Here is a 27,474-nt window from a genome sequence, read left to right as displayed (position 1 = left end):
ATTTAATTGTCGTCCGGTATTTAGCTGCAAATTTCATGGCCTCCTTTGATTTCAATCCAGGCGTAGGGAGAAATTTTTTTCGGCAATTCACTAATTTTATTGTACAAACACTAAAGTACTCGGCGAACGATAGATACTTTCGAGAAGAAATGAATAAATAAGAAAAAAGGGAAATTCTACCAACTGTTTTCCTTTTCTAATCTCAAAACAGTGATTTATATGACCAAACCACCCAGCTTTAATTATGATGCCAAGTTTGAGCGTGATCTGTAGAACAGTTTGCTTGCAACAGTTGGATAAGTTAGTTTACCTCACTAGTGCACCACGATTTCTCACAATTAACGAAATTATTGAACAAAGAGTTTATCTTAAGTTTTGTATTGCGAACGGAATTTCATATGCTGACACGTTGAAAATGTTAAAAAAAAGATTTTAGTGAATTAGTTTTATCAGAGACCGTGTATATGAGTGGCACAAAGCGTTCAAGGATGACCGCGAAATCATAGAAGACATGCCGGGTTCTGGACGACCTTCGTCCTCTACCACCGAACTGGACATCGATGCAGTGAAGGAAATTGATTGAGGGAGTTAATTATCACATTGCGTAACATCTCTCACAGGTCAATTCTGGCAGAAAATTTGGGCATGATACGCGTCAATAAGGATAAAGAGTACTATTTGGGCGTACTAAGGCGTTTGTGTGAGAAAATCTGTCAAAAAAGGCCAGAATTATGGAAGAACAACTCGGGGATTTTATACTACGATAACGCGCCATCGCTCAGATCCACGATTGTGAGCGAATTCAAAGCCCAACACGCAATAAATACCACCCATATTTTCACTTGATTTAGCTCTGTGTGACTTTTCTGGTTCCCCAATGCGTGGAAGAAGTTTATGGCCTTGCCAAAAAGTGCCTATAAAAAATGTTTCGAAGACTGGAAATAACGTTGGCATTTGAGTATTGCATCCAATAGAGATTGTTTTGAGGGCGACAAAATATATTTCAATGATTAAATGTAAAATTTGTGTTTTATTTTACAATTCCCGGTACTTTTTTGACAGAATTCATATTATACATATAAAAATCATAATGCATGTAGCTACAAGCAATTATTAGCTACCTACAGATGAAAAAACCTGTAGGTGCCGCTGATAAGTAGCTCTTTAACAAGCGTGACGTCACTTCAAACATAAATACAATACATACTTTGTTGACTTAAAAAAGCTAACAGCAGTACAGATGAGTTGACTGCCTTCTTTTATTGTGGCTTATATTTACAACTGTTATTATCCAGTTTAACAACTGAATATAAATATTAGGGAAATATCTACCTAAATCTCTTGTTTAAAGTTTATTAATTTTTATAGTTACACATAATAGAACTTCATCTTAAAGATCGAAATGCCGTGTTGTTCCGCGTATAAATGCCATTATAAATCGGGGGATAAAAAAAGTTCTGGAAATCTAAGTTTTCACAGGTTCCCTAAGGATAAGGACCTTAAAAGGTAAATTCATTATTAAAATATATCTTTATCTAACAACTTAACTGACAACTACAAATAAAGTTATGTTTTATCAATATTTATTTGTATTAGAGAGTGGATCCGAAACACCGGAAGGGCCAACTTTCAACCCTCTGAATCTGCAATTCTATGTTCATGTCACTTTGAGGATGATTGCTTCAAAACTCCTAGGACTGAGCGACCTCGTCTAAAAGATGATGCCATTCCAACCATTTTCAAAGAAATTCCAGAACATTTGCAGAAAGAAATAAAGCTAAAGAGTTTTCGACGTTCTGCATCAAAACTGAGGTAATTTTTTTTATCCAAAGTGATTGGGATTGGAATTTTAAAATTTATTGTCAATGATACTCAACTCAAAAATCTTACAATGTAGATATTTGAACTTAAATTAAATCAATAATTATTAGGTCTGATGATTGGGAAAAAAAGATTGCTAAGAAAAAATGTGATAGGCTTAAGGAGAAAAAAAGGCAGCAAAAATTACTATTAAAACTTCAAAAAAATGTCTTCCTTGATCATTGTTATTCTTTTGGTGATGTTCAAACACTCGAAAGGAAATTCATGGAAAATACCGAAAGACTGGAGACCTTGCAAAAAAAGCTAAAAATCCAACTAGCAAGGAATTGTCAATTTAAGAAGGATGTCAATTTTATGAAAGTAAAAAAAAAATATATATATATATATATATACCTATCGAAACTTCAAGGAACTACATAAATATGTATTTATTTTCGTATTTTAGGAAGTAATTGATGACTTAAGAGAGCAGAAGTTTGTTAAGAAAGGAGATACGGAAATTTTGCAAGATTTTAATGGAATTGCAATTCCTGATCTGCTTTTCCGCCGCAATAAAACAAACCAATTACTCAATAAACATAATAGAGAGGCTTATTCTCCAGAAATACGAAAATTCGCCGAAACTCTTTCTTCTATAAGCATGAAAGCCTATGAGTATGTCCGCAAAACCTTTAATTTTGCATTACCATGTCCAACCACATTAAGAAATTGGCATTCAACTACTGATGGTGCCCCTTGATACACTCACCAAATGGCCCATAAACTTTACAGGATCGAAATGAAGGTTTCTTAAATATGCAAACCAACCTCTAAAGCTCATTAATGGCATATTGAATTGAGGCACATTCAAATCCTCATTAAGAAACTAAATTACAAGAATCAGAAGCCATAGTCAAATTTATTATAATTATGGATCGTATATTTGATTGGTGTAATAGGAGAAACTGTTTCGGAAGAGGCTTTAAGGCACCGTTGAAATGCTTGAATGAAGAGTTTTGGAAGCGATTTAGTGAAGATCGTTTTGATTACATTAAGAATTAAAAAATTAATCATTCGACGTTATTATGCAAACTGAGAAAAAAAACCTGGTTTTATTGGTTTCTGTATGGCTATCCTAATTCATTTAGGGTATCTTCAATATTTACATCAAGTCTAGTGAGCTAAATTATCTTTTTTCACTCACAAGATGTTCCAAGATACTCACGAACTATTTTTTTTGTACAATGCATTGCGAGTTGAGACAAAATAACAAATCTACAGTGCGTCAATATATAGTAAGTTTATAATACTTATAATATTAAATTTCAAATATTAAGTATAGAAACCAAAATTTCTTTATCACTTCAGACAAGTTATAGGAGTCTCCTTATCCATCAGGAAGTCAAAGGAGGATATGGAAACTGCTTGACTTGATAGTTATTTAGCATTGATTAAAAGTATAGATTTAAGAGGCCAATTTTATATTCAGGGGGTTGGCATTAACTCATTCCAGGATCCGACTGTTTCATCAAAAGAGAGTCGATAATCCAGAAAATCCCTCGGATATCAGTTTTATTCTGAGGACCATGATTTTAATACTTTCATTAAATGCATTAAAAAACTTGAATTTTATTTACGGAAAATAAATATCATAGATTAAAAGGAGTACTTATTAGATAATAATTATTTAATAAGAATGTCATAAATAACTATATGACTAATAATTTAGATTAGAAACAATAATTTATATTTTAATTAAATAAGCAAGTTTAAGGAGCACTGTATAAAATAATATAACAAAATATAAAAAGTTTAATATATATATTTCAACATTTAACTGTAGACTGGTATACGTATAAGAATGACCACTAGGGTGCCTCTATCCAACAATTTTCAAAAACTCAAATTTTAAACACTAAGCAGAGGATGTAGGAATTTCTATTGAAAAATTCAAATTACTTCGTCACTGCCGAATAAATATAGTACATATTGGTATCACTGAAATCAGAAGAAAAAGCTACATCCTAAAGGATAACTATTGCCTTATATCTAAATTTTTAGTAAGTATCATTTTCTTGTGATATAAGCTTTGCTATGAGATTTAATTTTTCACGTTTCATTATGTAATCAGTCTTCCAAATACTGTGAATTTTTGTCGCGATACTAGCGCCTTTAATTCATGGTTAAACGTTCCCTTTCATGCATATATTTTTTTTCTTTATTCTATTGCTTGCTCGCTCTTTCAATTCGGAATCTTTATTTAATATTTTCTTTAGCCGCCGATTCATGAATGTATTTCTGAGCTCTATTGTATTGAGGCTGCACTACAGCTGCTGTGCCTATCGTGAGTTACAAAAACTAGCTGCCACAACTCCAACTTTCCCGGGATTTTTGAATTCAATTTCAATAATAAGAAGAATGGGATCTGGATCTCCACCTAGTAAAAGACCCAAGAGGTCTAAAGCGACCAAGGAAACGAAGAAAGAGGAAGTAAAGGAGAAAGTGGAAGACGTGTTGGATGTAAAGAAAGAGACGGAGAGTCCGAGTGATGAGAGGCCGGATTGCACTCAGACTCAGAAAGGAAAGAAATCCTGCAATTTGAAGATAACGTCATGGAACGTGGCCGGTGTCCGTGCTTGGATCAAAAAGGGATCCCTTTCCTATCTCCTTGAGACAGAGAAACCCGACATCTTCTGTCTTCAAGAGACGAAATGTTCCGAGACCAAAATTCCTTGTGAACTAAAAGTGAGTGTTGAAATTTGGAAGTTGGGGCCTCTGGGATTGTGATGAAAGCCCTTAATGAATTGTCCTCTTTTTAGGAGTTGAAGGACTACCCTCATCAGTTTTGGGCCTTTGCTAAAAAGGAAGGCTACTCTGGTGTGGCCCTCTTCTCTAAAGTGAAGCCTCTAGATGTGGAAGTTGGACTCCAATCCCAGGATCACGACGAGGAAGGACGCATCATCATCGCAGAGTTCGAATCCTTCTTTCTCCTCACAACTTACGTTCCCAACGCGGGAAGGAAACTGGTCACATTGGATAAAAGATTGGACTGGGATCTTCTACTCCGAAAGAAAATGAAGGAGTTGAACAAGAAAAAACCAGTGATTGCCTCTGGGGACTTGAATGTTGCGCACACTGAAATTGATCTTGCTAATCCTAAAACTAACCAAAAAAATGCAGGATTTACTCCTGAAGAACGCGCAGGATTTGATGATCTACTCTCTTTAGGCTTTGTGGACACGTACAGAAAGTTGAACCCTGAGAAAACTGGAGCTTATACCTTTTGGACTTACATGATGAACGCTCGTGCCAAAAATGTAGGTTGGAGATTAGATTACTTTTTGATATCAGACAGATGGTTCGAAAGCAACGTATGTGACTCTGTCATTCGAAGAAAGGTCTTGGGCTCGGATCATTGTCCAATAAGCCTTTTGCTTCATGTCTGATGAGTAATTCATTATACTCCATATTTTTGATGAAAAGTATTTCAAAGTATTATTATATTTAAGGAATATGTTTTTAATACAATTGTAAGTACAACTTGTTAGTTGACGATGTGTAGAAATAATGATTAATAGACCAACATTTATATAATGGAAGGATAATGAAATAATTTCGTTTATTTATTACATGACCTTTCTAATTTTCCCCATCTGCATGCATGTATAGTGGAGCTGAGCTACATGTTGTTACAAACTATTTATATATTTTAATTTAAACTGTCTCTTTGCTGAATATCAATTAAATTATTTTTTATACAGCTATCCATGCGTATCAAAAGGAAAATAACATAATTATATATTCAATTAAACATCACTATCATCTGTCGGATAATTCCGCCTTCTAACTCTTTGTTGCCCAGGAGCTGCTGTATGGTGATGATAGTGATGACCTGGATACATTTGCTGCTGCTGTTGTTGCCAGTAAAGTCGTGGGGGTGGAGGGGGCTTGGGTATTCTATCTGAACCTATTGACGGAAATTCCGGACTTGACATATCATGTAAACTCATAGACTGAGACGGAGGGTCATCAATATTATTGATGGAATTGCATTGGTTATTGATGTCAATTTCTTCCTCTTCTTCATCTGAGGGATGATGGTGTAGACTTGGATGGCCACCTCCGTCCCAATTGTTATTATTCATTCGCGAAGGAGATATTCCTGACAGAGGAGGACGTTTTTTACGTTTTCGAGAGGACTCGGAAGACGAGGGAGATTTCGACGGATTTATTCCTCCGGAATTAACGTCCAGTATCAGTAGTGAACTATGGCTGTGATGAGGAGCTGTACTCTTTCGAAGAGTTGATGTAGAGTCCTCATGACTGTAACTTCGATGAGGTGGAACTGGAGGGGGTGTTGAGGAACTGACTTCATCATCATCAGCTTGTTTTGCCCAATTATCCACATTCAAACGATTTACACTGCCACAACTATTACGATGCACAGCTATCCCTCCACTACTCTGTCGAGCATCCATTGCTAATCTCCATGTGGAATCACTAGGGTAAAGCTCTCGCCTAGGTAGAGTATCAACTGAGAGAGTGTAGCTATCAATGGGTGTAAGTGCGGTTGAACTACCACCTGATCCTCTAAGGCCATTATGTCGTAAGGACCGGATATTATCTTTGGACATTCTTAGATTCCTTCGTCGTTCGATAGCACCTCTCCATTTATTAATAGCCATTCTTGCCATATCAGTTCGTTTCTGTTTTCTCATTTGATGTTTCTTATAGATTATTTCAATAACGATTAGACCTAGGCCTCCTATGATTCCAACTCCGACAAGAATAAAAACTCCTCTCATATTTCGGAGTCCAAGAGTTGCTGGAGAATTATCATCTTTAGCTTTGCAATCGTCATCGTTATTTAATAGAATCCATTTATTGTCTAGATCTTCCATTTTGCCACCTAGTTTCAGTATAGAAATATATTTTATTATATTGATATACAATAAAAGATAATAATATATTATTTTTACTTACTCTCGTGAAAATCAAGTATAGCCAATGTAACTTTATCAGCCCATGGCGAACCCTTTTGAAGACCAACTCCATAGCCACTTCGACCGAAAAGATCACCAGCGGTTATCAAATCACAATCTCTAGCAGCTTCGTACTCAAGTCTTGAGCTGTCCCATATAAATGCTTTCAATTTTCTATGTCAAATGAAAAAGAAGCTACATATTTTATTCAAATTCAAAATATTTTCATCCCTTACTCTTCTTTTACGGCTCTAATGGCTTCTTCTGGTGATCTATAATGTTTTCCTTCCATAGTACGATACATATTAGATAGTTCCACTTGTCGTCTGAAGTACATATCCACAGAAGAACCCTTTACTGTGGCATATGTAAAGTTTTCCATAGGATTCCGTAACTAGCGTTAAGAAAAAACATTGAAAATTATTTCAAATCTTCTTTGGTATTAAATTTTATAAATTTGTACAAACCCTCGGATCGTTGATTCCTGTTAAACTCGTCTGAGGCTTATCGAGTACAAGAAATGCAGCAAGATTAGCCGTGTAAGAAGCAACAATGATCATGGCGAATCCTGCCCAGACCATTCCTAATACTCGTGCAGAAAAGCTTCTTGGTGTCCCTTCCCCAATTCCTGAATTGAGTAGCACACCCCAAGCAAACCATATAGCGCTCGTAAAGTTTAAAGATTCTTCCTTTTGAACGTTCCCTGGATCTGGGCCAGAGTGAAATCTTCCAAAAGGAGAAAACCTATCCAGTAGATACAGACATAATGCCACTATGTGAACTGACACGAGAACCAAGACCCAAAGTGTATATTTGAATGGTTGCAAGAATGAAACCAGCTGAGATGCTCTTGGTTGCTAAATTAGTATTTATGATTATTAGTTGTGAAAATGATATTTGTAACTGATGATTACTTACTCTTTTTTGAAGGATAGTGATTCCTTGATATTTGAAAGGTTTACTGAATTCCATCACATGAGCCCTTTCAGGATTTATAGTTAAAGGAGCTACAATTAGATCCGCCGTCCCATCCACTAATTCTCCAATTAAACCATTCCATTCCAACTTCCCTGTCTCATTATTCCTTTCTAAACTTCCATACTCAATGAATGAAACATGAAGCGAATAAGTAAAATTGCAATGCTCTGCTAACAACTTTAATAAGTCAATACAATATCCGGAGCAACAATACATTCGTTCAGCTGCATCATTAAGAGTTTGGATATGGATTACAATTTACAAATTACATTTAATATATAAACATATATTTCTATAGCTATACCTCCTGGAATATTTCTTGCCATGGGATAGTACATTGGACATTCGATTTCACTGGTGGAATTGCATTTTTCACCTTTGGATGGATCGATAAGGCGTTCGTACACAAATGGCTTTTCTACAATGGTTAAAACGTGCAAGTGAGTGGGTATCATAAGTCCTGTTGGTTTTTGTGTAAGATCCCCTGGCCATTTTATATTTTCTTCATCCAAATGGAGCTCCATTCGATGTCTCTCCTAATTGAAAGACAGTTTTGTACAATAAAGACTGGTATTATGAATATGCTGAGAGGCAATCACCTTTGAATAATGATATTTCCCAACTACAACTCCCTTTTGAAAGTTATTTCGTCTATCATTTTGAATGTTTGTGATGTCGTATTCAGCATAAATTCGATCTCCCATCGAATCAAATGCCACTCTCCCTGTTGCACCATCTTCAAGAACTTGTTTTTGTATATCATCAAAAAGCCTTTTTCCAGTTTCCCAAAGAACTCCTGATATGTTACAATTACTTGGCGCCTCGGTTATATTACCTTCGTTGTATAGTTCTAAGAGAGCTTGTGCTAAAATATGCCTAAAATGGATAACTATAAGCTTCTTCCCTTTTAATTAATGAAAAAACTTACAGAGTGTCATTAATGTGTGCCTTTTCATCGTTAGCATTCACCAGTTCGAGCCCCAATGTTCCACTTGGAACCATAGGAGATTTTAGAGCTTGCTCTGTGACGATCCAAACATAACCTGCTCCGGTCATATTTAATGTTGTAGCATCTGCGAATATTTGAGTGGCATCATCTGTGCTGAGTTTGATATATTTAATAATTAAATGAATTCTACAATATCAAGTACATTAAAGAACTCACTTAGCATAAAGAAAATAAACCCGAGCCTGGCATTCTTCAATTTTTAAAAGAGTTTGAAGATAGGATCCTTGACCAGGCTCAAATTCCTCAACTTTTTCAACCTAAATCATGAAAATAATAAGAGCTAAATACAGAGAATTTAAAAAAAATATCTATCAAGGATTTTTTTTGGAGGGGATTTAAAATGCTCCTAACATTTTTATAATTTGCTAAATATATCAGTAATCTGATTTCTTTGAAATAAACTTGAAAATGATGGAGTCTGGAGCAATATTCAAAGCAGTAATAAAGTATGATATTGAAAGATAGGAAATCATTTTAATTGATTAATTATTAATGGATAATGTTACTATTAAAAATTCTCGAGTTTTCCACTCCTAGAAACTTGATAGAATGAATAAAATTATGTGTTAAAAATGAATTATAAGTATTAAAAATTAAAGACCCTAAAACCGGGATCACAAACAATTAAGAGAAATCATTTAAACCATGTGCTATCCTCCACTCCTATAAATTTACCATTTCAAAAATATTTAATAATTAATTATACAAAAGTAGTGTGTGAAACATGCAATATATATAACATTATAAACTATTTCAACAATTTTCTCCATTGCCATACAAGTCATTCAATTTTTTTAAATAATATGTTGTGTACAAATTGCGAGTTCTTTACAAGTTGTAACTTGTATTAAGCGATTGTACAAATTAAAATTTCTACGTCTCATGACCTTTTATCTAATTACTAACTATTAAATAATATTATCATTTCAATTTGATCTATTACAATTACTTATCTATTATGTATTTACGATTAATATAATTAGTTACTATGGGGATTTGAGCTCTATAATGTACCAACTAATACTTATACAATGAGTAATTTTCATTTAAAAAGTTAAAAATTTGCTCCATTAATATTTGACCATTTAACGAACATTCAATTAGTGTATTTTCCTTATCACAAATACCCTAAATTCTTTTTGGGTTAAAACTTGTACACAACAATTATAAATACATAAATTAACAAGTTATAACTTGAATAATAAGTAATAACTTTTCCACAGTGTTGGAATATTATATTTATACGTATAAAGACTACTAGATTACAAACCTATTTGAATAGGAGGATCATGAGGGTAAGGAGGAGGCTAAGGACAATTTGGAGTCATTGAATGTATCTGGATTCTTTTGAAATAATCGGAAAGAAAAAGAAAAAAGTGAGATGGATATCATCTTGATATTGAATGACAATTAATAAGTTCAAATACATTCAGTTGGATAATTAAATCACATTTATTTTAATAAGTAGAAAAATATAGCAAGGCAACAGTCAAATACAAAAATTTAGAACCTTAAAAAACGAAAAGTTATGGATGTGGCTAGAGTTGTGTCAGTTCTTATTTATTGAGTCCAGTAAATTTTTTAGACCGTTGGTCCTTCGGACGGTCAGTACTAGAACCAAGGGCGTCTGCAGGAGTATATTTTTTATTAAAAAATTCATAAATCTATAGCTGTTGACAAATAATTATATTTTTTGTAACATAATTTCAAATATAAAAAATTTTGAAGAAAAAAATCAAATATTAAATATTTTAGAAACAAATTTCAAAAATCCACAGTAACTCACAAAAAATTAAATATTTTTGTAAACAAAAATTAAGATTTATATTTGTAGGAAATTTGGATGTTTAGGGGGGGGGGACTACACCCCTCCAGCCCACCCTTTACGGACACCTTGAGAATTGTTTATAAAAAGAAAGAATATAATTGATTGACGTCATCAAGGACAACAGTCTTCAGTCCTGCATAAGCTCAGATGCAACCTTATATTTGGCTTCATCCAGTATTTTCTTTGCAAGATAAATTCACACTCAAATGGCCGAGGTGTCCTTTTCGAACTTTTTCAATTCTCGGTGTCATTTTTTAAGCTGAATCAGTGTTCATATCAAATTGAGCTTGTTTCTACAATTACACTTTTATCCTTAGCAATTATAAATACATTTCTTAAATGTTGAAGATATTTACGAGTTAACCTTTAACAGGCAAAGTTAAAATAACATTGACTGATATTGTATGGTTTAGTATTTATAAGAAAGAGTTGAATTACTAATATTTGCTAAGAAATAAAAATCAATTAGTAACTTCAATAATAATATATTCATTAAAAAATGATGAACGTGTCGAAAACGACAACTTGGCCCCTTAGTATGAACTCAATGCGTGTCCATTCTAGCGTTAATTTTGTTTGACATCTAAGGAAAAAAAAAATTGTTTTTGTTTACAAAAAATACTTCAGAGCTAAATTTTTTAATAATCCTCTCTTGGTGACGGATAAACCTACTACCTTCGAGGAAATATAGTTTTAAAGGACATACAACAAGTACTCATAAAGTGATTTTTGGACACTCAGATATTACCGAGAAAATATTCAAGGCTGAGTCTTTAAACCGGTTCATCAACGGTTAATATGTCACACAAATTATATGTGCCACTTGCAGAGGTGGGGAAAAGTCTCAATGTTACAAATCTCAGTATAGTCACAGGTCAATGATATCGAGTCACAAGTCTGTGCTATGAAGTTCAAGTCTCTAAATATTTTTATGGTGTCCTCAAATTAATTTTGACCACATTTAAAGTCCATAATTATAACTATTATTTATTTGTTGATTCAAATTTTAAGATTCTTCTTGAGTCCAATATGAATTAGTTATATATTAGGCTGGGGAAAAAGTATTTTCGTATTTCCCGCACCCTTTATTGAACTATGAATATCTTTTATATTATTGGTCACATCAAATCAAATGATAAGACGTTGTAAAGGGAGTAAATGTATACTACAAACACTTTTAACAGTATTGCGCTGGGCCCGCTCATGCTTGGGCGTACAAATTGGCCCTCAATATATGCCTGGGGAAATTGGTTCTCTGAGCTTTTTGCCAATAGGGACAAGGGCTTCTACAAAAAGAGGATTATGAAGTTGGATTCTCGTTGGAAGCAAGTTATTCAACCGAACGGGGCATATTTGGCTTAAATCGGAAGATTGTAACACTTCTTATAAAGCATTGAAATAAAGCGAAAAATACGAAATTACTTTTTGACCAACATATTATAATAAATGATTAATGGCCACAGCCAAATAGTATAGTATAGTATTTATCGTTAGTATTAGTTACTTATTCTCTCTCTGACTGAATTTTTCCTCAAAGCACTCTTCTTAAAACGTACATTAAAGAGTACTATATGTATATTCAGTAAAAAATTGAAAAGGTTATGAACAGGGGCGATTGCTAGCTTTCATCATTTGTGTGTGTGAATTATCAACATCGTTATATAATTACATTTATATCTAGGTTTGTTTTATATATAAATGATTAAGATGATCATAGGAGCTAGCGACGCCATTGCTTTTGAAAAAGTTGATTAAAAATGGTCTCAAGTCCAGCAAAGTCTGGAGTCTTTGATTTGGAACACAAGACAAAATCCAAGTCTTCAAATATAAACTAAGTCCACGTAACTACCTCTGGCTATTTGCGTAAAAGTGAATTTCCACATCTATTATACCTATGTGTACACGTAATCAAAACGTACAATTTTAGAGTGGGTCCAAAAACAATTTATTTTAAAGAAATTTGCATATTTATAATCTTCAAACTTCAACAATTCTTCTTTCCAAAATGGATTCGTGATTTAAAATTTGTCTGATTTGTAGGAGTGAATTAAACTTTGAAATCACAGCAATTACTTACGCGCTTAAAAATGTATCTCTGCGTTGTGTCATTTTATCTCCTAGAAACGCGAAACATTTTAAATCACAGAACCTCTTTATTTTAAAAAGGAAATTTTTTGTGATTTGAAGATCATTATAGGGCTCTCAAGTTTTAAAATCAGTTCGGGGTGAAATTGTTCATCTTACTACGTGACGTCATTCAACCGTTCTTTCTTATTTTTAAGCAAGTTCGGGGAAATGAATAATAGTACATTTAGATTTTTATTATTATTTACTTTTAATTAAATGTTAAACGACACTCGTTGCTTGTTTTGAGGACTTTATGGTGGGTTTGTGTGACTCTCATGTGAACATTGGGTTTGAAATGCATGAGAAATGCAATATGTGGCATGAGAGAGATTGGAAATGCGTGATACTTGAGTGCCTTGTTAATTTATGCAGAGCTAATAGAGATGAGGCGTATATTCCTATAAGCTTTGCTTACGTGTACACATACGTTGCATGTGGAAACTCACCTGTAGAATAAAAAAAAATAACACGAAGCGGATTTGTTACAACTAAAGGGAAGATGGACTAAAATGAGTGGAAGGGGAGACTGACTGACGGATTGAGTTGGAAAATGATCCAAAAAGATTGTAGGTAATATGAATTGAGGATGGGTGACGATGATGAAATAAATATATAAAACATTTGGAGAAGGATGGAGAAGAAGAAGAAGAAAATGAGCATGAGTGATATCGACCTGCACCTTGACCTCTTGGTCATCTGCTTGTAGATCCTGTGTTTTGGTTTGAAATCTTCCAAGGAGAGCCCTTCCATCCGTATCTGAGGAATGAATGAAGACGAGCTGTCGATATTTGAAAAGCTTCAACATTTCCACCCAGACATCCGCTTGATGAGAGTAAGGAGGGACCGTTCGGAGAAAGGATACGTGAATGTTCTAATTGGTGAAAAATTTATGTACATATGTTGTAACAAATAAGATGATCCTTCAAATGCCACGTACCTTGTCTGAAAAAGCACTGTCCCTCGAGGAAATCCCAATGACAGGGATGTGGTAAAAACCTGCTGTATAAGAGACGGAGGCCGGAGAAAGATCCCCATTCTCTGGCTTTGAAACCACGATGGCATAAACCTTCAAATAATTAGTTTTATCTAATCATAAGAAAAGAAGAAACCAGGATATTTTACTTGTCTCTGAATGAGTTGATCACAAACTGTTATGGCTGTTTTGATGGGATTGGTGTCCATCGCTTGTGTGGAAGTATTCAAGGACATTTTCCCTCTCATGATTGTAGATTCCAATTCTTGAACAACATTGTTAAAATGTTCGTAGACATCCTTTTGTCCGGATAAAACTCCTCCTATTGTATACTCCACAGGATTCCCATTCCAATCGCTGTATGCTTCCTCGTCATTTAAGTAGGCTTGGGGCCTTACATTTTCAATAAGGGTGTAAATTGTAAGAAGGTAGAAAAAACAAAACGACATTCTGGTTCTGAAAAATGATGGTTTAAAAGTTAAAGAGCATGGCGCATTTAAAACCTTACCCAACAGGTGACCTTAAGTACCTCAAGTACATTTATGTTTATAGGGAGTCAACAGGTACATTGTTCATTTTAATGAACTTTTAATCATTATTTCAAAAAACATTTCACTTCGGAGTCTTACCGTGAATAAGGAAAGTTTTTTTATGACAGATCATTGGCTTTTACAAGGATGGAAAAATACTTGAATGGATTTATCACAATATACATTTTTAGATAGGATGTGGGATGGATCCGTTATGTAGAAGATGATCTTTGTTTGTTGGTGGTGATGGTGATAGGAGGGGGGAAAGGGGATAAAATGCATGAAAAGAGGTGGAGAAGAACTGAGTGGATGTTTTGAGGGCTCATCAATCTATGTATATATTATTATGGTCTCTCCTTCCTTCTCTTTATCCTTGGAAGAGTTTCTCTCTGACTTTCTCGTCTTTGAAAAAAACAATAACTATGCACTCAAGATGCCATTGAATTCTCTCTTTTATTTGATTCTACTCTATTTCTCCCTGTTAAACCAACCGCCCATATTCTGCTTTAATTGAAGAAAGGCCAACAAGTAACATATATATTATGAGATGCAACTCGTTTGGAGGATTTTGTACCAATTATTCTTATAATGAAAATGGTACATTTTAGTAATTAAAAAAAAACTTTTTTTTTTTTTGACAAACATTCTATATATTTTTTGATAAAATTCTTTATTTAATAGAAAGCGTTTCCTTTTCTACAAATTTGACAATAAGTTTTTATTTAGGGGAACTGTTTGACTGAAAATCAACACGGTAACCCTGACAATTAGAAAGTATCATTAGATCATCTACAAGGAGCTGTGGTGAGGGGAAGAAGGAAATACACGTGGATATAGGCAAGAATTATTCAGATGTCGTTCCTCAATTCTACTCTTAGTTCAACAAACACTTTCAATTATATCTCTGCAGCAAGTCGTCAGGGGCCCTCTCTGTCTTTTGTGAGCACAAACAAATCAGGTTTTGAATTTAACTGAATCTAGTAGGAAAGGAAGTTCAGAATGTAGGAATGAAATAATAATGATAACGGATAAGAAAATTTACTCTTCAGGTTGCCAACTCCAAAAAACGGGTGAGCTAAAAATACACCGTATTTATATCAATACTTTGAAGTCAAGAGCCTAACATTAAGGTCGGCGTTTATCTGGTATTTTAGGGGATTGATTTGATTTCATCATGTATGCAAGCAAGAGGCATGCCCCAAATTATTTACTGCAATTATGAAAAGATATACTTTGTCGTTCCTGAGATCAGAGCCGGGAGTATGATTATCTCTTTTCTTTTAATGTTGAATATTTTTTTCAAACATCCCAGACTAATATGAAATGACTGTTTTTTTATTACATAGAGTAGTATATGAAGGTTTCTTTTTTTTTTACATACCGAGAAGAAGTACGATTTATTACCCTAATTATGTACTATCGGCTGTACTCAACATTGTTTCCAGTTATTTGTTAAACTAAAATACACTGTTGGGCGTCTTCAGGACCACTGTCTACACCGTCAGCAAGTTCCAAATGTTGGAGAGGAAGGGGAGCTATTTCAAAAAGGCCAAACTTGACTCTGAGTAATTAAAGAAAACATCCCAGGCAATACCCTCAAGTACATAAATTCCCATCCTAGGGATCACAAAAATTGTTCCCTTAATATACATAATAGAATAAATTATATAACTGAGTAAACCTGAGGATTTGTTGCGGAGATATAATTGAAGTCCTTGTAGAACTCAGAGTAGAATTGGGGATCGACGTCAGAGTAATTCCAGCAAATCCCCTTATTTATATCATTTTCTCCTTCCTCTCTTGCCACAGCTGATTGTAGCTGATCTGATGAAACGTTATGAGCATTTTTCTTTCTCTCCTACAAAACATTCTTCAAATTGTCAGGGTTACCATGCTGATTTTCGGTTTCTTTTTTGTAACATCCTCATTCTAAAGTGGATTTTCATCATTGCACATTTAATATATCTTATTTTGCTTAATAAACCATCGACATTTTAATGAAAGACTCCAAGAACCGATAGGATCGGTCCTAAGGCTGGACTGGACCGACACAATACTACTCCTCATCCATATCAATATATATGGTTGATCTAAGAAATAACAATGTAGTCGTTTAGTGTTTTTAGTGAGGGCTTTAGAGCCTAAAGTATTCATCAATCATACATATCATATTAATTTTTTTCTCAAGCTCTTATTTTTTATTTCTTTCATTCTTGAGGAGAGAACCCGTCATACGAATTGATATAACTATTGAATAGTTATGTGTGATTGTGCTGCTGTAAAACGGAGAGTATGATTGAGGATTTCTTGGGGAACTATCTTCTATATTATTAAAGCAAATTTTGTCTTTTAGCTGACGCCTAATTACTCTGGACAATGGCGGGTACTATCACTAGTTTGTAATATGACACGCTGAGCTGGAAGTAAATTTCGGGAAGGGTTGAGATATACAATCAAGATTGGTATGACGCCTTGGGTCTATTTATATTTAAACCTATTGAAATGTAGAAACTTAATTTGAATCCCATTTATAAAATAACTAGCGTTAGTACCCGGCATTATCCGGAGTTATTAGGTGTCGACGAACATACAAATTTTGCCTTAATAATATCGAAGATTATTCCCCCAAAGAATCCTTATTGTGTTTTTCAAGAGTACACTCACATTAGGCCTGCAGGAGTTGGTACATAAAATGCCCGACCCTCACTCAAACTCCGATTCTGACTCCAACACACATTGTCATTTTTCAATAATATGCCAATATAAGTACTATTGAGTCATTTGAGTCTATATATTTAAAATATAGATTTAATTGATAGCTAGAGGTAGTTAATTATATGCAGTAAATGATTGTGCTTTTTTATAAAGAAATTATTTTGAATAGTAAGATATTTAATTGTATGAATAAGAAATTAAATGGATCAAAATCTATATATTGCTAATACATTTATAATTTATTAACTCGTAACCGATGAACAACAATACACACAACATCTCACTACAATGTTACACTTTTCTCTGATGACATTGACTATTCACAAGACCAAGTAATGAACTAGCACGACTAGTGGCTATACTTCAACCAATAAATAAATTTAGGATTTAGAAGTGTTTGGTAATTGTGATTGCATGGACTATAGAGCACGCTTGAAATTTGTGAAGTAAACTTATAAATTAGTTAACTTAATAAGTTCCATAAATTAATAGAACTTAATGCCTATAATTTAGAACCATTTAGAAAATAACTTTACGAATACTCAATATAAGCCTTAGATTATAAATAAGTTTTGTTTACATAAATTATTATAATCTTTGTAGCCAGAGTCGCTACAAATTTTCAGACTCCTGACTCCAACGCCATCAAAAATAGCACCACCGACTCCATAGTCCTGGAGTAAGACAATCTCGTTGCTCCATTGTTATTTTTAGATAAAGTAGCACGCAGTACTAGGATATTAAGCGCAAACTCAAAAATGAGACTTCTACAGAAAGATGGATAAACTTTGCGTTATTAATATAGATATTTATTGGGGATTCATTTTATTATCTTAAAATACCTACTGGCCAAAAGGGTAACTGCAAATTACGAAGTAATTTTTTGTATTTGCACTCTGAAGTAGACACTGGGAATTATCGGTTTGTAATCGTCTGTTTCAAGATCCGTGCAGTAGGAGGAGCCCAAGGTCAACCCACTTCTAAACTTTAAATTAAGTTTTGATTCTTGTTTATTTCTATATATTCTTTAAATAATAAATATTTGTCTTTGGTCCTAGTTAATTTTAAAAATTAATTTTCGTTATGCAATATTCATTAGGAAATTTCTATGATAATAATTCAACAAATATAAAAGAAAAGTTTATTTTTAAAATTAACTAATAGCAAACACAAATATATAAATTAAATATAAGATAATTAGAATTTGCCACTCGGTACAGTGCAAAACTTCTGCCTAAAATCAAATTGAGTTCCGTGGCCTTTGACCCTGATCTCTCAAAATTTAATGGCCTCTTACTGTGAACATATCTACGAGGGTCGTCTGAAAAATTTCCGACCTCAACGTGAAGATGGAAGCAGTCGTAAATAAAAGCTAGTCATATCTATGTAGCATCTGTTGATAGTTACTCACCAAAGTTTCAGGCATTTTAGAAGCGCTGTTGGTATATAACAGTCGTTTGAGTCTGTTTTTTGAATGAAGAAAAAAACAACAAATTAAAGTATCGAGCTCTCATTAAGTATTTTTTTTTTTTTGAAAGTGTAACCTTGTAATAGATTCAAACGATAGCAGATATATAAACGCTTGTTGTGTTAAAATTTGACACCCCTAAGTCAATCCAACTGAGTAATTGAGAGTATTTTGTGAATCTTATTTTACAGAGAAAAACTCCGAGGACTATTTGGACGGGTTACAGAAATGGGAGCATCGCTGGGAGAATTGTGTAGAGTTACAATGTTGAAAAATAATAAATCACATTCCGAATTTTTTTTTCATACAAACCTCATATATCGTTTTTTTCCAAAGTTGTGGTAGATTATGCATTTTTAACGTTTTGTGCTTCATTGACTTTGACCTCTCAAAATTTAACTTTTGCTAATAAACAGAGCAAAAAAATAATCTTCGTTCAATTTTGTTGGCGTAGGTAATAAATAAAAATCAAATTTTCAAAAAGTTCTAACAACCCCCCTTCCAGACACTAATTAACTATATATACAGTACACATATTCTCTAATTAACTTCACAATACTGATATAGGGAGACGTAGTTGAAAATCGACAGTAGACACAAGGGTGTCCGCAGGGGGTAAGCTAGAGGGACTGTACCAACCACCCTAATTAAGGATTTTTTTCCTTTTTACTAAAAAAAAAATTTCGTCATTCGGTTAAATTATGCAGCATAAGAAAATATTTAATATTTGAAATTTTTTGTGAATAGCTGTGGATTTTTTTTCTAGGACCCCTTTCAATATCCTATATTACTCAGTTTATAATACCATGGGTTGTGAAAGGGAACCGCTGTATTGTATGAGTATCCGATAAAGGTCGGACTTGAGGGCTTACATTTATCCAAAGAGTGTGAGTGATATAACCACGGAGTAGCAGCTACTAGAGATGTGTGGAAATATAGGAAATAAAGGCCCTATGTGTAGAGAGCATATTGAGAACATCGGTTGGTGACAATAAATGGGATTTCTGTCAACAATCTGTATCCGGAGAACCAATTTGTTCCATCAGCATGCCTTAAATGGCATGCTTTAGAACATTCCAGCGTTGCCATGGGGGGAAATGAAGATGATTGGACATATCTAAAGTGCTCACATTAACAATTTGCTCAGTACGGTCAAGTGGAGCAGGGATGAGCTAATCATAAGCAAGAAGAACAAGCAAACAGGATGATACAATTCTCCTCAAGGCAGTTTTAGGTGACTGAGGTGCGTCAAAGTCCAAGTTCCAAGTATCGACCGTGGAAAAACTAATCCTCACTACGTCTTGGATGTTGTAATCCATCTAGCAGAGAACAGATAATATAGATTAGGGACAGAAAATTATTTCTTAAAACATCTCAATGTAAGAAGGCAGTTTGAGCCTTGCAAGGAGTTCCCAGAGAGAAGGTAGTTACATTGCGACTTACCGCATCAATTCTCTCTGATTGAAGTGAACCAGGCTTTATGTGGTGGAATTACATAGACTTCAAACAAATATGTTCATCTGCAAAAAAAGGGAAGCCTCTTTAGTAGCAAATGACATAGTAGCACAATAATTTGCGAAAGTAGTTTATTTGGTGAATATGTTTAGGTTTAGGATATATTAAGAAAGATGATTTTTTGAAAGTATTATATTCGATGTTGAAAAGTATATTTAAATAAGTAGTTATTTATATCTATTTTGAAGAAAGTAATAAAATTTACATTTACTATTTAATAATATACAACCATGCAGTTCGTATATTATTAAATAGGATCAACAATTCTAATGGTAAATTTTTATTATGTCTTTACTTTTTGCTGTAGTCATCCTGATATACCAACATTTTATCACGTTCATTCAAATTGCTCACCTTTTTGGCTTACATTTTAGTATTAAAAAACACCTGAACCCTCCGGTTGCAAAGGAGCCGCATGACGGTAATAAACCACTACTAAAGTTACACATATCTTTACAGAGCCCACTAAGTATATTACAAAAAAAAGTTCAATCCATTGAGTTGTGTGAATAACGAAGGTTCTTGATGCTCAATGAAGCGGCGCCAGTGGCTAATGACCCTCCCTTTCCAACGAGTGATTCACTTGCACAAACCATGGGCTGGAGTGTATTATAGGATATTGAAAGGAGTTCTTGATGGTCAGACAAACAGTGGCGGTGGGTAATGATCCACTTCTTGGACCTGCAATTATTTTGTACAACCCGTGGGTGGGGTCTATTATAGGATATTAAAAGGGGTCCTTGATGCTCAGGGAAACAGTGGCGGTGGGTAATGATCCACTTCTTGAACTTGCGATTATTTTGCACAACCCGAGGGTGGGGTGTAATATAAGATATTATAAGGGATCCTTGATGCTCCGAGAACCGGTAGCTGTGGGTAATAATGATCCACCTTTTGGACCAGTGGCTCACTTGCTCAACCTGTGAGCCGGTGTGTATTATAGAATATTCGAAGGGGTCCTTGATAATCAGGATAGCCGTGGTGATAGGTTTTGATTCCCCTCGTGGACAAGCAGAACACTTGTGCAACCCATGGGCCGGGGTGTATTATAGGATATAAAAAATGGTGCTTAATGCTCAGGAAAGTGTTGGGTAATGATCCACCTTTTGGACCAGTGGTTCACATGTATAAGCCATGGGCCGGCGTGTATCACAGCATATTAGAAGGCGTCCTTGATACTCAGGATAGCGGTGGCAATAAGTTTTGATCCCCCTTGTGACAAATGGTTCACTGGTATAACCCGTGGGCCAAGGTGTATTATAATATATTCAAGGGGTCCTTGATACTCAGGAGATTGGTGACGATAGGTTTTGATCTTCCTTAGGGACCAAATATTCATATGTACAACCTGTTGATCGAGATTTTTGCAAAATAGATAATAATAAAAAAATATAATAGTGACAACTGCTAAGGAAAATAAAATTCGTTCTTTATACTACTAATTACAAATTAATGGGCCAAGTAAAAAACACACCGCATGTACATGTATGTTTATATCCAATGAATAATAATGTGAATCTTGTATGTTGTTAGCCTTGCCCGTTAATTTGTAATTGGTATTATAAAGAAGGAATTTCATTTTCATTAGGAGTTGTCATCATTATTTAATTCCTGAGTAGTGAACATTCTTTCTAAAATAGAATCAATTATATATTCAAAAACTGATTGAAAATTTGTGTGTGTTAAAATGAAGATTAGTTGCGGAGTTATAATTGTAAGTCATTGTTGACTCAGAGTAGAATTGGAGATCAACATCGAATTAATCATAGCAAATGTCATTTTTTATATCCTTTACTCCATCCTCTGTTGTCACACCCCATTGTAATTAAACATAATGAACATTATTCTTTCTCTCCTCCTAAACATTCTTCAAATTGTATGGGTTTTTGGTTTCTTTATTTTTTTTAACATGCCCATTCTTCACTGAAATTTCATCATTATACCTGACTATATAAACACTTAGAACTGTACACACACTCGTAATAATTTAGAATAGTTGATCATCCAATGAAATGAGAGAGGAAAATGACAAATAGGCGGTGGCAATCAGAAATAAAGGGCCATATTATTAATTAGAAAAGTGATCATGAGGATTCCAACCTTTCTTCAAACATTTGGTTAGAAATGGATAGGACCATTTATGCAACCTAAGATTGAGAGTGACATTTATAACTTATATGCTAACGATCTTTAAATAATTATCTATATAATTTTCCTATTTCAAAAATAACACTTATTGTTCGTTTATATTGTATATTCCTGAATATCGTTCACTCTCCATGTACATAATAATTTATAGTACTCCCTCAATACGATGATGAGAAGCTTATTGATTATATTTTGTCAGTCCGCTCTCTCCTTGAGTCCTTTAGTTAAAACCTTTGTGGTGTCATAAATAAAACGCATTGTTAAAACTCGAGGCACTCATATATATTATTTTCATTTTACCTATAGACATTAAAAGTATTAGAGTCAAAATGAGGATTAAAGCCGGGATTTTAAGATCAGCATTTGAATCTATGAAAGGGAAGGTCTCTCACTCGGACAGATTAATTCCTAAAGTAAGTAAGATTATATTTAAAATTGTTATTCTAACCAACAAACATTTCAACCCTACCTAAAGTATGCAGAAGCATCCACAGGGGGGTGGGCTGGAGGGGATGTAGCTCCCCTAAATTTAAGAATTTTTGCTTTTACCTATAACTTTTTCGCACAGAATTAAAAAAAAATTACGCGGAAATTTGGGTTGTTAAAAAAATTTTACATTTAGAACTGATAAACTTTTTTTTTGTTTTTCAAAATATTAATGTTTTTGGGAATTACTATGGATTTTGTATTTTTTTCCAAAGTATTTATTTGTTGAAAATTGCTGTGGATTTTTAAAATTTTTTTTAATAAATTTAATATTTGAAATTTCTTTTTTTAATTTTTTTTTAACGGCTGTAGATTTTTGAATTTTTTTTAGAATAGCTATGGATTTTTTGAAATTTTTTTCGAAAAAAATTTAATATTTGTGATATAATTTTTGAAGTTATTTTCCACAAAATTTTATTTTTCAAATTTTTTTTCAAAAATTTCAATCTTTGGATTAAAAAAAAATAATCAAAAACCAAGGCCCCACCTAAATATAATCCTCCGGACGCCCCTGCGCCGTTCCATATTTATTCAGTTTAGTCTTAACACCGGCACTAACGGTCTTTGGGACTGGTCCTTAAGACTATCATAACTAGAACTTATTAAACAAAGAAGACATACAGTTGAGTAACGCCATCAAGAACCTTACTTTATCAGTTTTTAGGACCGATATGCAAAACTGAGCTGGACTGGACCGAGACTGAATTGTAAGGGACTGTATTCTTTAGTCCTAAGTAAGTACGGACACATCAGTAATAATTACATAGTTGTAGGGAAGAATTGGCAAACTACCTTTTTCTGTTTCTTTTTCGAGGAAGGGCTGCAGGATACCATAAAAGTAACGGCGTATTTTAAATCAAATTTTAAATTCATGAAAAATACCCTCATGTTCACTAATAATTATTGAATATCTTTTAATTGCATTTTGCAACCAACAATCAAGATATATTTTAAGTTATACAGTTTCTTTAATTTGAACTGAGTAGAATTTGTGCCCTAGTCATGTACGACTTAAATAAAATATTTAACGTGATGTTCAAAACCAGTTTCTTCTATTTTAAAACATGTTTCTATAATTATATCACTATGCAACAAAATTAATGTCATGCAACGCCCGCCGAATAAAACTCACATTTAATATAGCTATTTAAGTCGTAGAACACGAAAATAACATTAAAACCTCAACTGCAATAGGTTTAGCTGTAAGAGCATTTTTTTAAATCACGTTATTATAGTATAATTTCGATTTAGAACCATATTTCGAAGTTAAAAAGTTAAAGATAATAAAAATTACAAAAAACATTCCAGCATTCTAAAGATAAATAATTAAATAAGGTATCTTAAATATAGTTCCTGCAAATGGTGTTTAATTATACAAAAATAATGTAAAATGAATAATCTTACTTAGCATTTTTTTTCCCAATTGCTTTATATTATAGCTAAAACTAAATAATAAACTGTATATTATAGCTTCAAAATATTTGCTGTCAAAAAATAGTTTAATTTTAATTGTTGTTTTTTTGTTTAACTTTTAATTTTCAATGTAGTATTTGATAAATAATTAATCAATAAAAAAGGCCAAACGAAAAGTTCCGAAATTAAATATAAATAATTCAATTACATTGGATATGAAATATATTCAAATTGGAATTAATTTTTTTGCCTCGAAAATATTAATTACTTAATACAATTATTCAAATAATCAACTTAATTTTTATTTCGGAACATAAATTTGTCACGCAACCTTTTATTGCTAACTTATTAAAATATGATTGCAACTTTTATACAACCATACATATAAAATTTCTAAATAATGTAGTTTCTCTAGGATGAGGTGAATAGATTCATGATCGACTCTTTGTCCAAAGTGGGTTGTCCTCATGATCACTCTTTGTTATTATCGGATCTTCTCCTTCAAGCAGACTATAGAGGACATTTTTCTCATGGGCTCAATCGATTTGAAATGTATGTCGATGATATCAGAACTGAAATGACGGATCCAAAAGTAACGCCAGCCGTGCTTAAAGAAACTCCTTCCACGGCTTGGGTTGATGGCCAAAACGGACTGGGAGTCGTTGTTGGTACTTTAAAGATTTATTGACATATTTGTGATGAAATATTTAAAATTGACCTCATTTTTTAAACACAGGGGATTTTTGTATGAAACTTGCTATACAAAAAGCAAAGGACTCTGGAATTGGATTAGTTTCAGCGAAGGGATCTAATCATTTCGGTATGTGTCAATGGTATTCAGAACAAGCTTTAAATGATGGATTAATAGGCTTGTCTTTTACAAATACATCTCCATTGGCTACACCGACACGCTCAAAAGATCGATTATTTGGTACAAATCCCCTTTGTGTAGGTTAAGTTTTTTATCTCTATACCTAGATGTTGTTAGTAACTTACATACATCTTAACATTCAGATTTCTGCACCTGGGTTAAATGGAGACTATTTTACACTGGACATGGCTACTACAACAGTTGCCCTTGGAAAGATTGAAATGCAAAGACGAAAGAATGAAGAACTTCCATCTTTATCCTGGGCACTTGGAGCTGATGGGCATCCAACACGGGTTGGTTTTTTAATATCCATTTAGACCGGGGACAGTTGTAATACTTTTTGATTTTGAATAAAGTTGGACAAAGTTAGTTTAGTTTGAGTAAGGCACACCAAACTTTAACACAACATAACAACATCATGGGCGTCCGCAGGATTATTTTTTTTTTGTAGAAAGGGTTTTTTTTTTTTTAAAAGCAATACAAAAAATTTGAAAAATTAAACTTTTTCAAAAAAAGTTATATTAAAGTAAAAAAATTCTAATATTAATTTTTTTGGAAAAAAATATTAAATAATTTAATTTTTTGGGAAAAATTTCAAAAATCCAAAGCTGTTCACAAAAAATTAATTTTTTGGAAAAAAAGTAAAAAAATAAAGTTTTATAAATAAAATTTTTTGGAAAATAATTTCAAAAAAAGCTGTCCAAAAATTGTTTTCAAAAAAAATTACAAAAATCCATAGTTGCTCTCAAAAAATTACAAAAATCCACAACTTTTCAAATTTTTTGGAAAAAAATTTGAAAAAATTAAATTTCAATTTAAAAATTTTTTGAAAAAAAAATTTCAATTATTAAATTTTTATGGATGAAAGTTTAAAAATCCATACCTATTCTGCAGTATTATATATATATGCTTGTTTTTTTTTGGGGGGCGGGGAGGCTTGTAATTTTTCTAATTAAATTTTCAAAACTCTAGAGCTATATTAAATATGAAAAAATTTAAAAATCCAATTTATTGGAAAATAAATAAAAAAAGTTAAATTAAATTTCTAATATTAAATTTTTTGAAAAAAAATTAAAATATTCTCAGCAGTTAACAAACAATTAAACTTTCAAAACTCTACATCTAAAAAAAATAATTAAATTTCTACGATTTTTTTTAAAATCCGTATCTTTTCTCAAACAATTAAAATTTTTAGAAACAAATTTCAAAATCCACAGCTGTTCTCAAAAATTATTTTTTTGTGAAAAAAAATTTACAAATATTAAATTTTGAATTATTTTTTTTTCAAATATCAAATTTTTGAGCTTTTTTTTCAAATATTAAATTTTCTAGTAAATATAAAAAAAATAAAAAAATTGGGGGAGAGAGCTACACCCCTTCAGCCCACCCTCTTGGGACGCCTCTGTCAACTGATAGGAAAAATATGTGAACTAAGTAATTGGTTGAACTCTGGTCAGTTCCTTTTAAGCTGTGAACAATTCCCAACAATTATTCTATGATAATTCCGTAGATGAGAGGAATTGGCTAACAGTTACCCACAGGTTTTAGGACTTTTTCCTGTTTCTTTTCGGAGGAAAGGTTTCCTAAGAAAATAAAGGGAATGTGATATAAGAAAATGTGAAATGTGATACCTAATTACTTTACTACAAAAATATTATTCCTCCTCAAAATCAGTTTTTATCCGCTAACTCGAAAAAAAGTTGCCAAAAGTTTGTTGATTTTTTTGTAGAACATAATTTTGTGGCTATATTTTTTTGATGTTCAAGAGAATGGATCAATTGCTAATCTCCTACTTTATTCAAATAAATCACTATTACAGAATGCAGATGAAGCTTTTAATAATGGCTGTGGCCTAATGCCTCTTGGTGGAAGTGAAACTAATTCTGGCTATAAAGGATATGGCTTGGCCATGATGGTTGAACTACTTTGTGGAGTCTTAGCTGATGCCCAATACGGTCCATTCATACGAAAATGGATGAATAGAGGTTAATATATAAGCTCATATATTTTTTTGAAAATCATCAGTAATTTTGGTATATTTTATTTTTAGAGACACCGGGGAAAGCAAATTTGGGTCAATGTTTCATTTCAATAAATCCTAAAGTTTTTGGTGAGGGATTTTCTTCACGACTCCAAGTTCTAATGGATGTAATTCGTCACTCTTCGCCTGCAGATGATTCTTTACCAGTGTTAGTACCAGGCGATCCCGAAACCGCTCATCGGCGAAAAGTAGATTCTGAAGGAGGGATTTTATATACAGAAGATCACATTATTTCTTATGCTATACTAGCCAAAGAACTTGGTGTTGAGCCAATGAAATCTTTGAAAGATTTACTCTAAGAACATGTTCATTAAGTTGTCTCAAAAAATTTTAAAATTAAAAAGAAAAACACAATGCATTCAATTTGATCTCATTGTCTGCTACACGAATATTAATTAAAAAATAAAATATTTAGGTAGAACAAGGATAATTATCTGTAATAATGTCTTTAAAATAGACTTATCGCAATCTTTTTTCCAGCAATATCTTCGAACAATTTTTAGAATTGAAGACTTGTTTGAACAATAAATAAAATATACTCAACATCATTTTTTTTATTATACTGCTGGGGAGACATTTCAACAGTTGAA

General features: G+C 33.0%; 3 protein-coding genes across 11 annotated transcripts; 2 read left to right on the top strand and 1 right to left on the bottom strand.

Moving 5' to 3' along the window:
- Positions 1-204: 204 nt before the first annotated feature.
- LOC121121055 (DNA repair nuclease APEX1) lies at positions 205-5,413 on the top strand. Of its 5 annotated transcripts, none has more exons than XM_040715922.2 (8): positions 205-1,016; positions 1,369-1,506; positions 1,597-1,812; positions 1,932-2,181; positions 2,267-3,095; positions 3,169-3,860; positions 4,077-4,545; positions 4,620-5,413. In XM_040715922.2, exons 7-8 carry the CDS (start codon positions 4,087-4,089, stop codon positions 5,244-5,246), a joined length of 1,086 nt encoding a protein of 361 aa, XP_040571856.2. In that variant the 5' UTR covers positions 205-1,016; positions 1,369-1,506; positions 1,597-1,812; positions 1,932-2,181; positions 2,267-3,095; positions 3,169-3,860; positions 4,077-4,086; the 3' UTR covers positions 5,247-5,413. The 5 variants fall into 5 exon arrangements, with proteins under 5 accessions (XP_040571856.2, XP_071745159.1, XP_071745158.1 ...); XM_071889058.1 differs by having other exon boundaries at positions 699-1,016; positions 3,644-3,860; XM_071889057.1 differs by lacking the exon at positions 205-1,016 and having other exon boundaries at positions 1,234-1,506; positions 3,644-3,860.
- On the bottom strand, positions 5,386-14,600 carry LOC121121053 (glutamate [NMDA] receptor subunit 1). 2 transcript variants are annotated; one of them, XM_071889055.1, is made up of 13 exons: positions 14,327-14,600; positions 13,847-14,153; positions 13,662-13,790; positions 13,404-13,595; positions 8,926-9,026; positions 8,689-8,862; positions 8,360-8,636; positions 8,065-8,296; positions 7,701-7,984; positions 7,250-7,639; positions 7,019-7,176; positions 6,784-6,956; positions 5,386-6,709 (listed from the first exon to the last, which is right to left on the bottom strand). In XM_071889055.1, the coding sequence occupies exons 2-13, from the start codon at positions 14,144-14,146 to the stop codon at positions 5,607-5,609; spliced, it is 3,513 nt and encodes a 1,170-aa protein (XP_071745156.1). In that variant the 5' UTR covers positions 14,147-14,153; positions 14,327-14,600; the 3' UTR covers positions 5,386-5,606. The 2 variants fall into 2 exon arrangements, with proteins under 2 accessions (XP_071745156.1, XP_040571853.1); XM_040715919.2 differs by having other exon boundaries at positions 13,398-13,595; positions 14,327-14,596.
- Positions 14,601-22,176: 7,576 nt separating this feature from the next.
- On the top strand, positions 22,177-27,242 carry LOC121120761 (uncharacterized oxidoreductase YjmC). Of its 4 annotated transcripts, XM_071889054.1 has the most exons (7): positions 22,348-22,486; positions 23,217-23,293; positions 24,388-24,640; positions 24,709-24,920; positions 24,987-25,136; positions 26,663-26,828; positions 26,894-27,242. In XM_071889054.1, exons 3-7 carry the CDS (start codon positions 24,406-24,408, stop codon positions 27,181-27,183), a joined length of 1,053 nt encoding a protein of 350 aa, XP_071745155.1. In that variant the 5' UTR covers positions 22,348-22,486; positions 23,217-23,293; positions 24,388-24,405; the 3' UTR covers positions 27,184-27,242. The 4 variants fall into 4 exon arrangements, with proteins under 4 accessions (XP_040571551.1, XP_040571553.1, XP_071745155.1 ...); XM_040715617.2 differs by lacking the exon at positions 23,217-23,293 and having other exon boundaries at positions 22,177-22,486; XM_040715619.2 differs by lacking the exon at positions 23,217-23,293 and having other exon boundaries at positions 22,328-22,486; positions 24,379-24,640.
- Positions 27,243-27,474: the final 232 nt, after the last annotated feature.

Source organism: Lepeophtheirus salmonis, chromosome 6 (genome assembly GCF_016086655.4).
Source record: "Lepeophtheirus salmonis chromosome 6, UVic_Lsal_1.4, whole genome shotgun sequence".
Lineage (NCBI taxonomy): Eukaryota > Metazoa > Arthropoda > Copepoda > Siphonostomatoida > Caligidae > Lepeophtheirus > Lepeophtheirus salmonis.
This window is presented reverse-complemented; position numbering and strand designations above follow the sequence as displayed.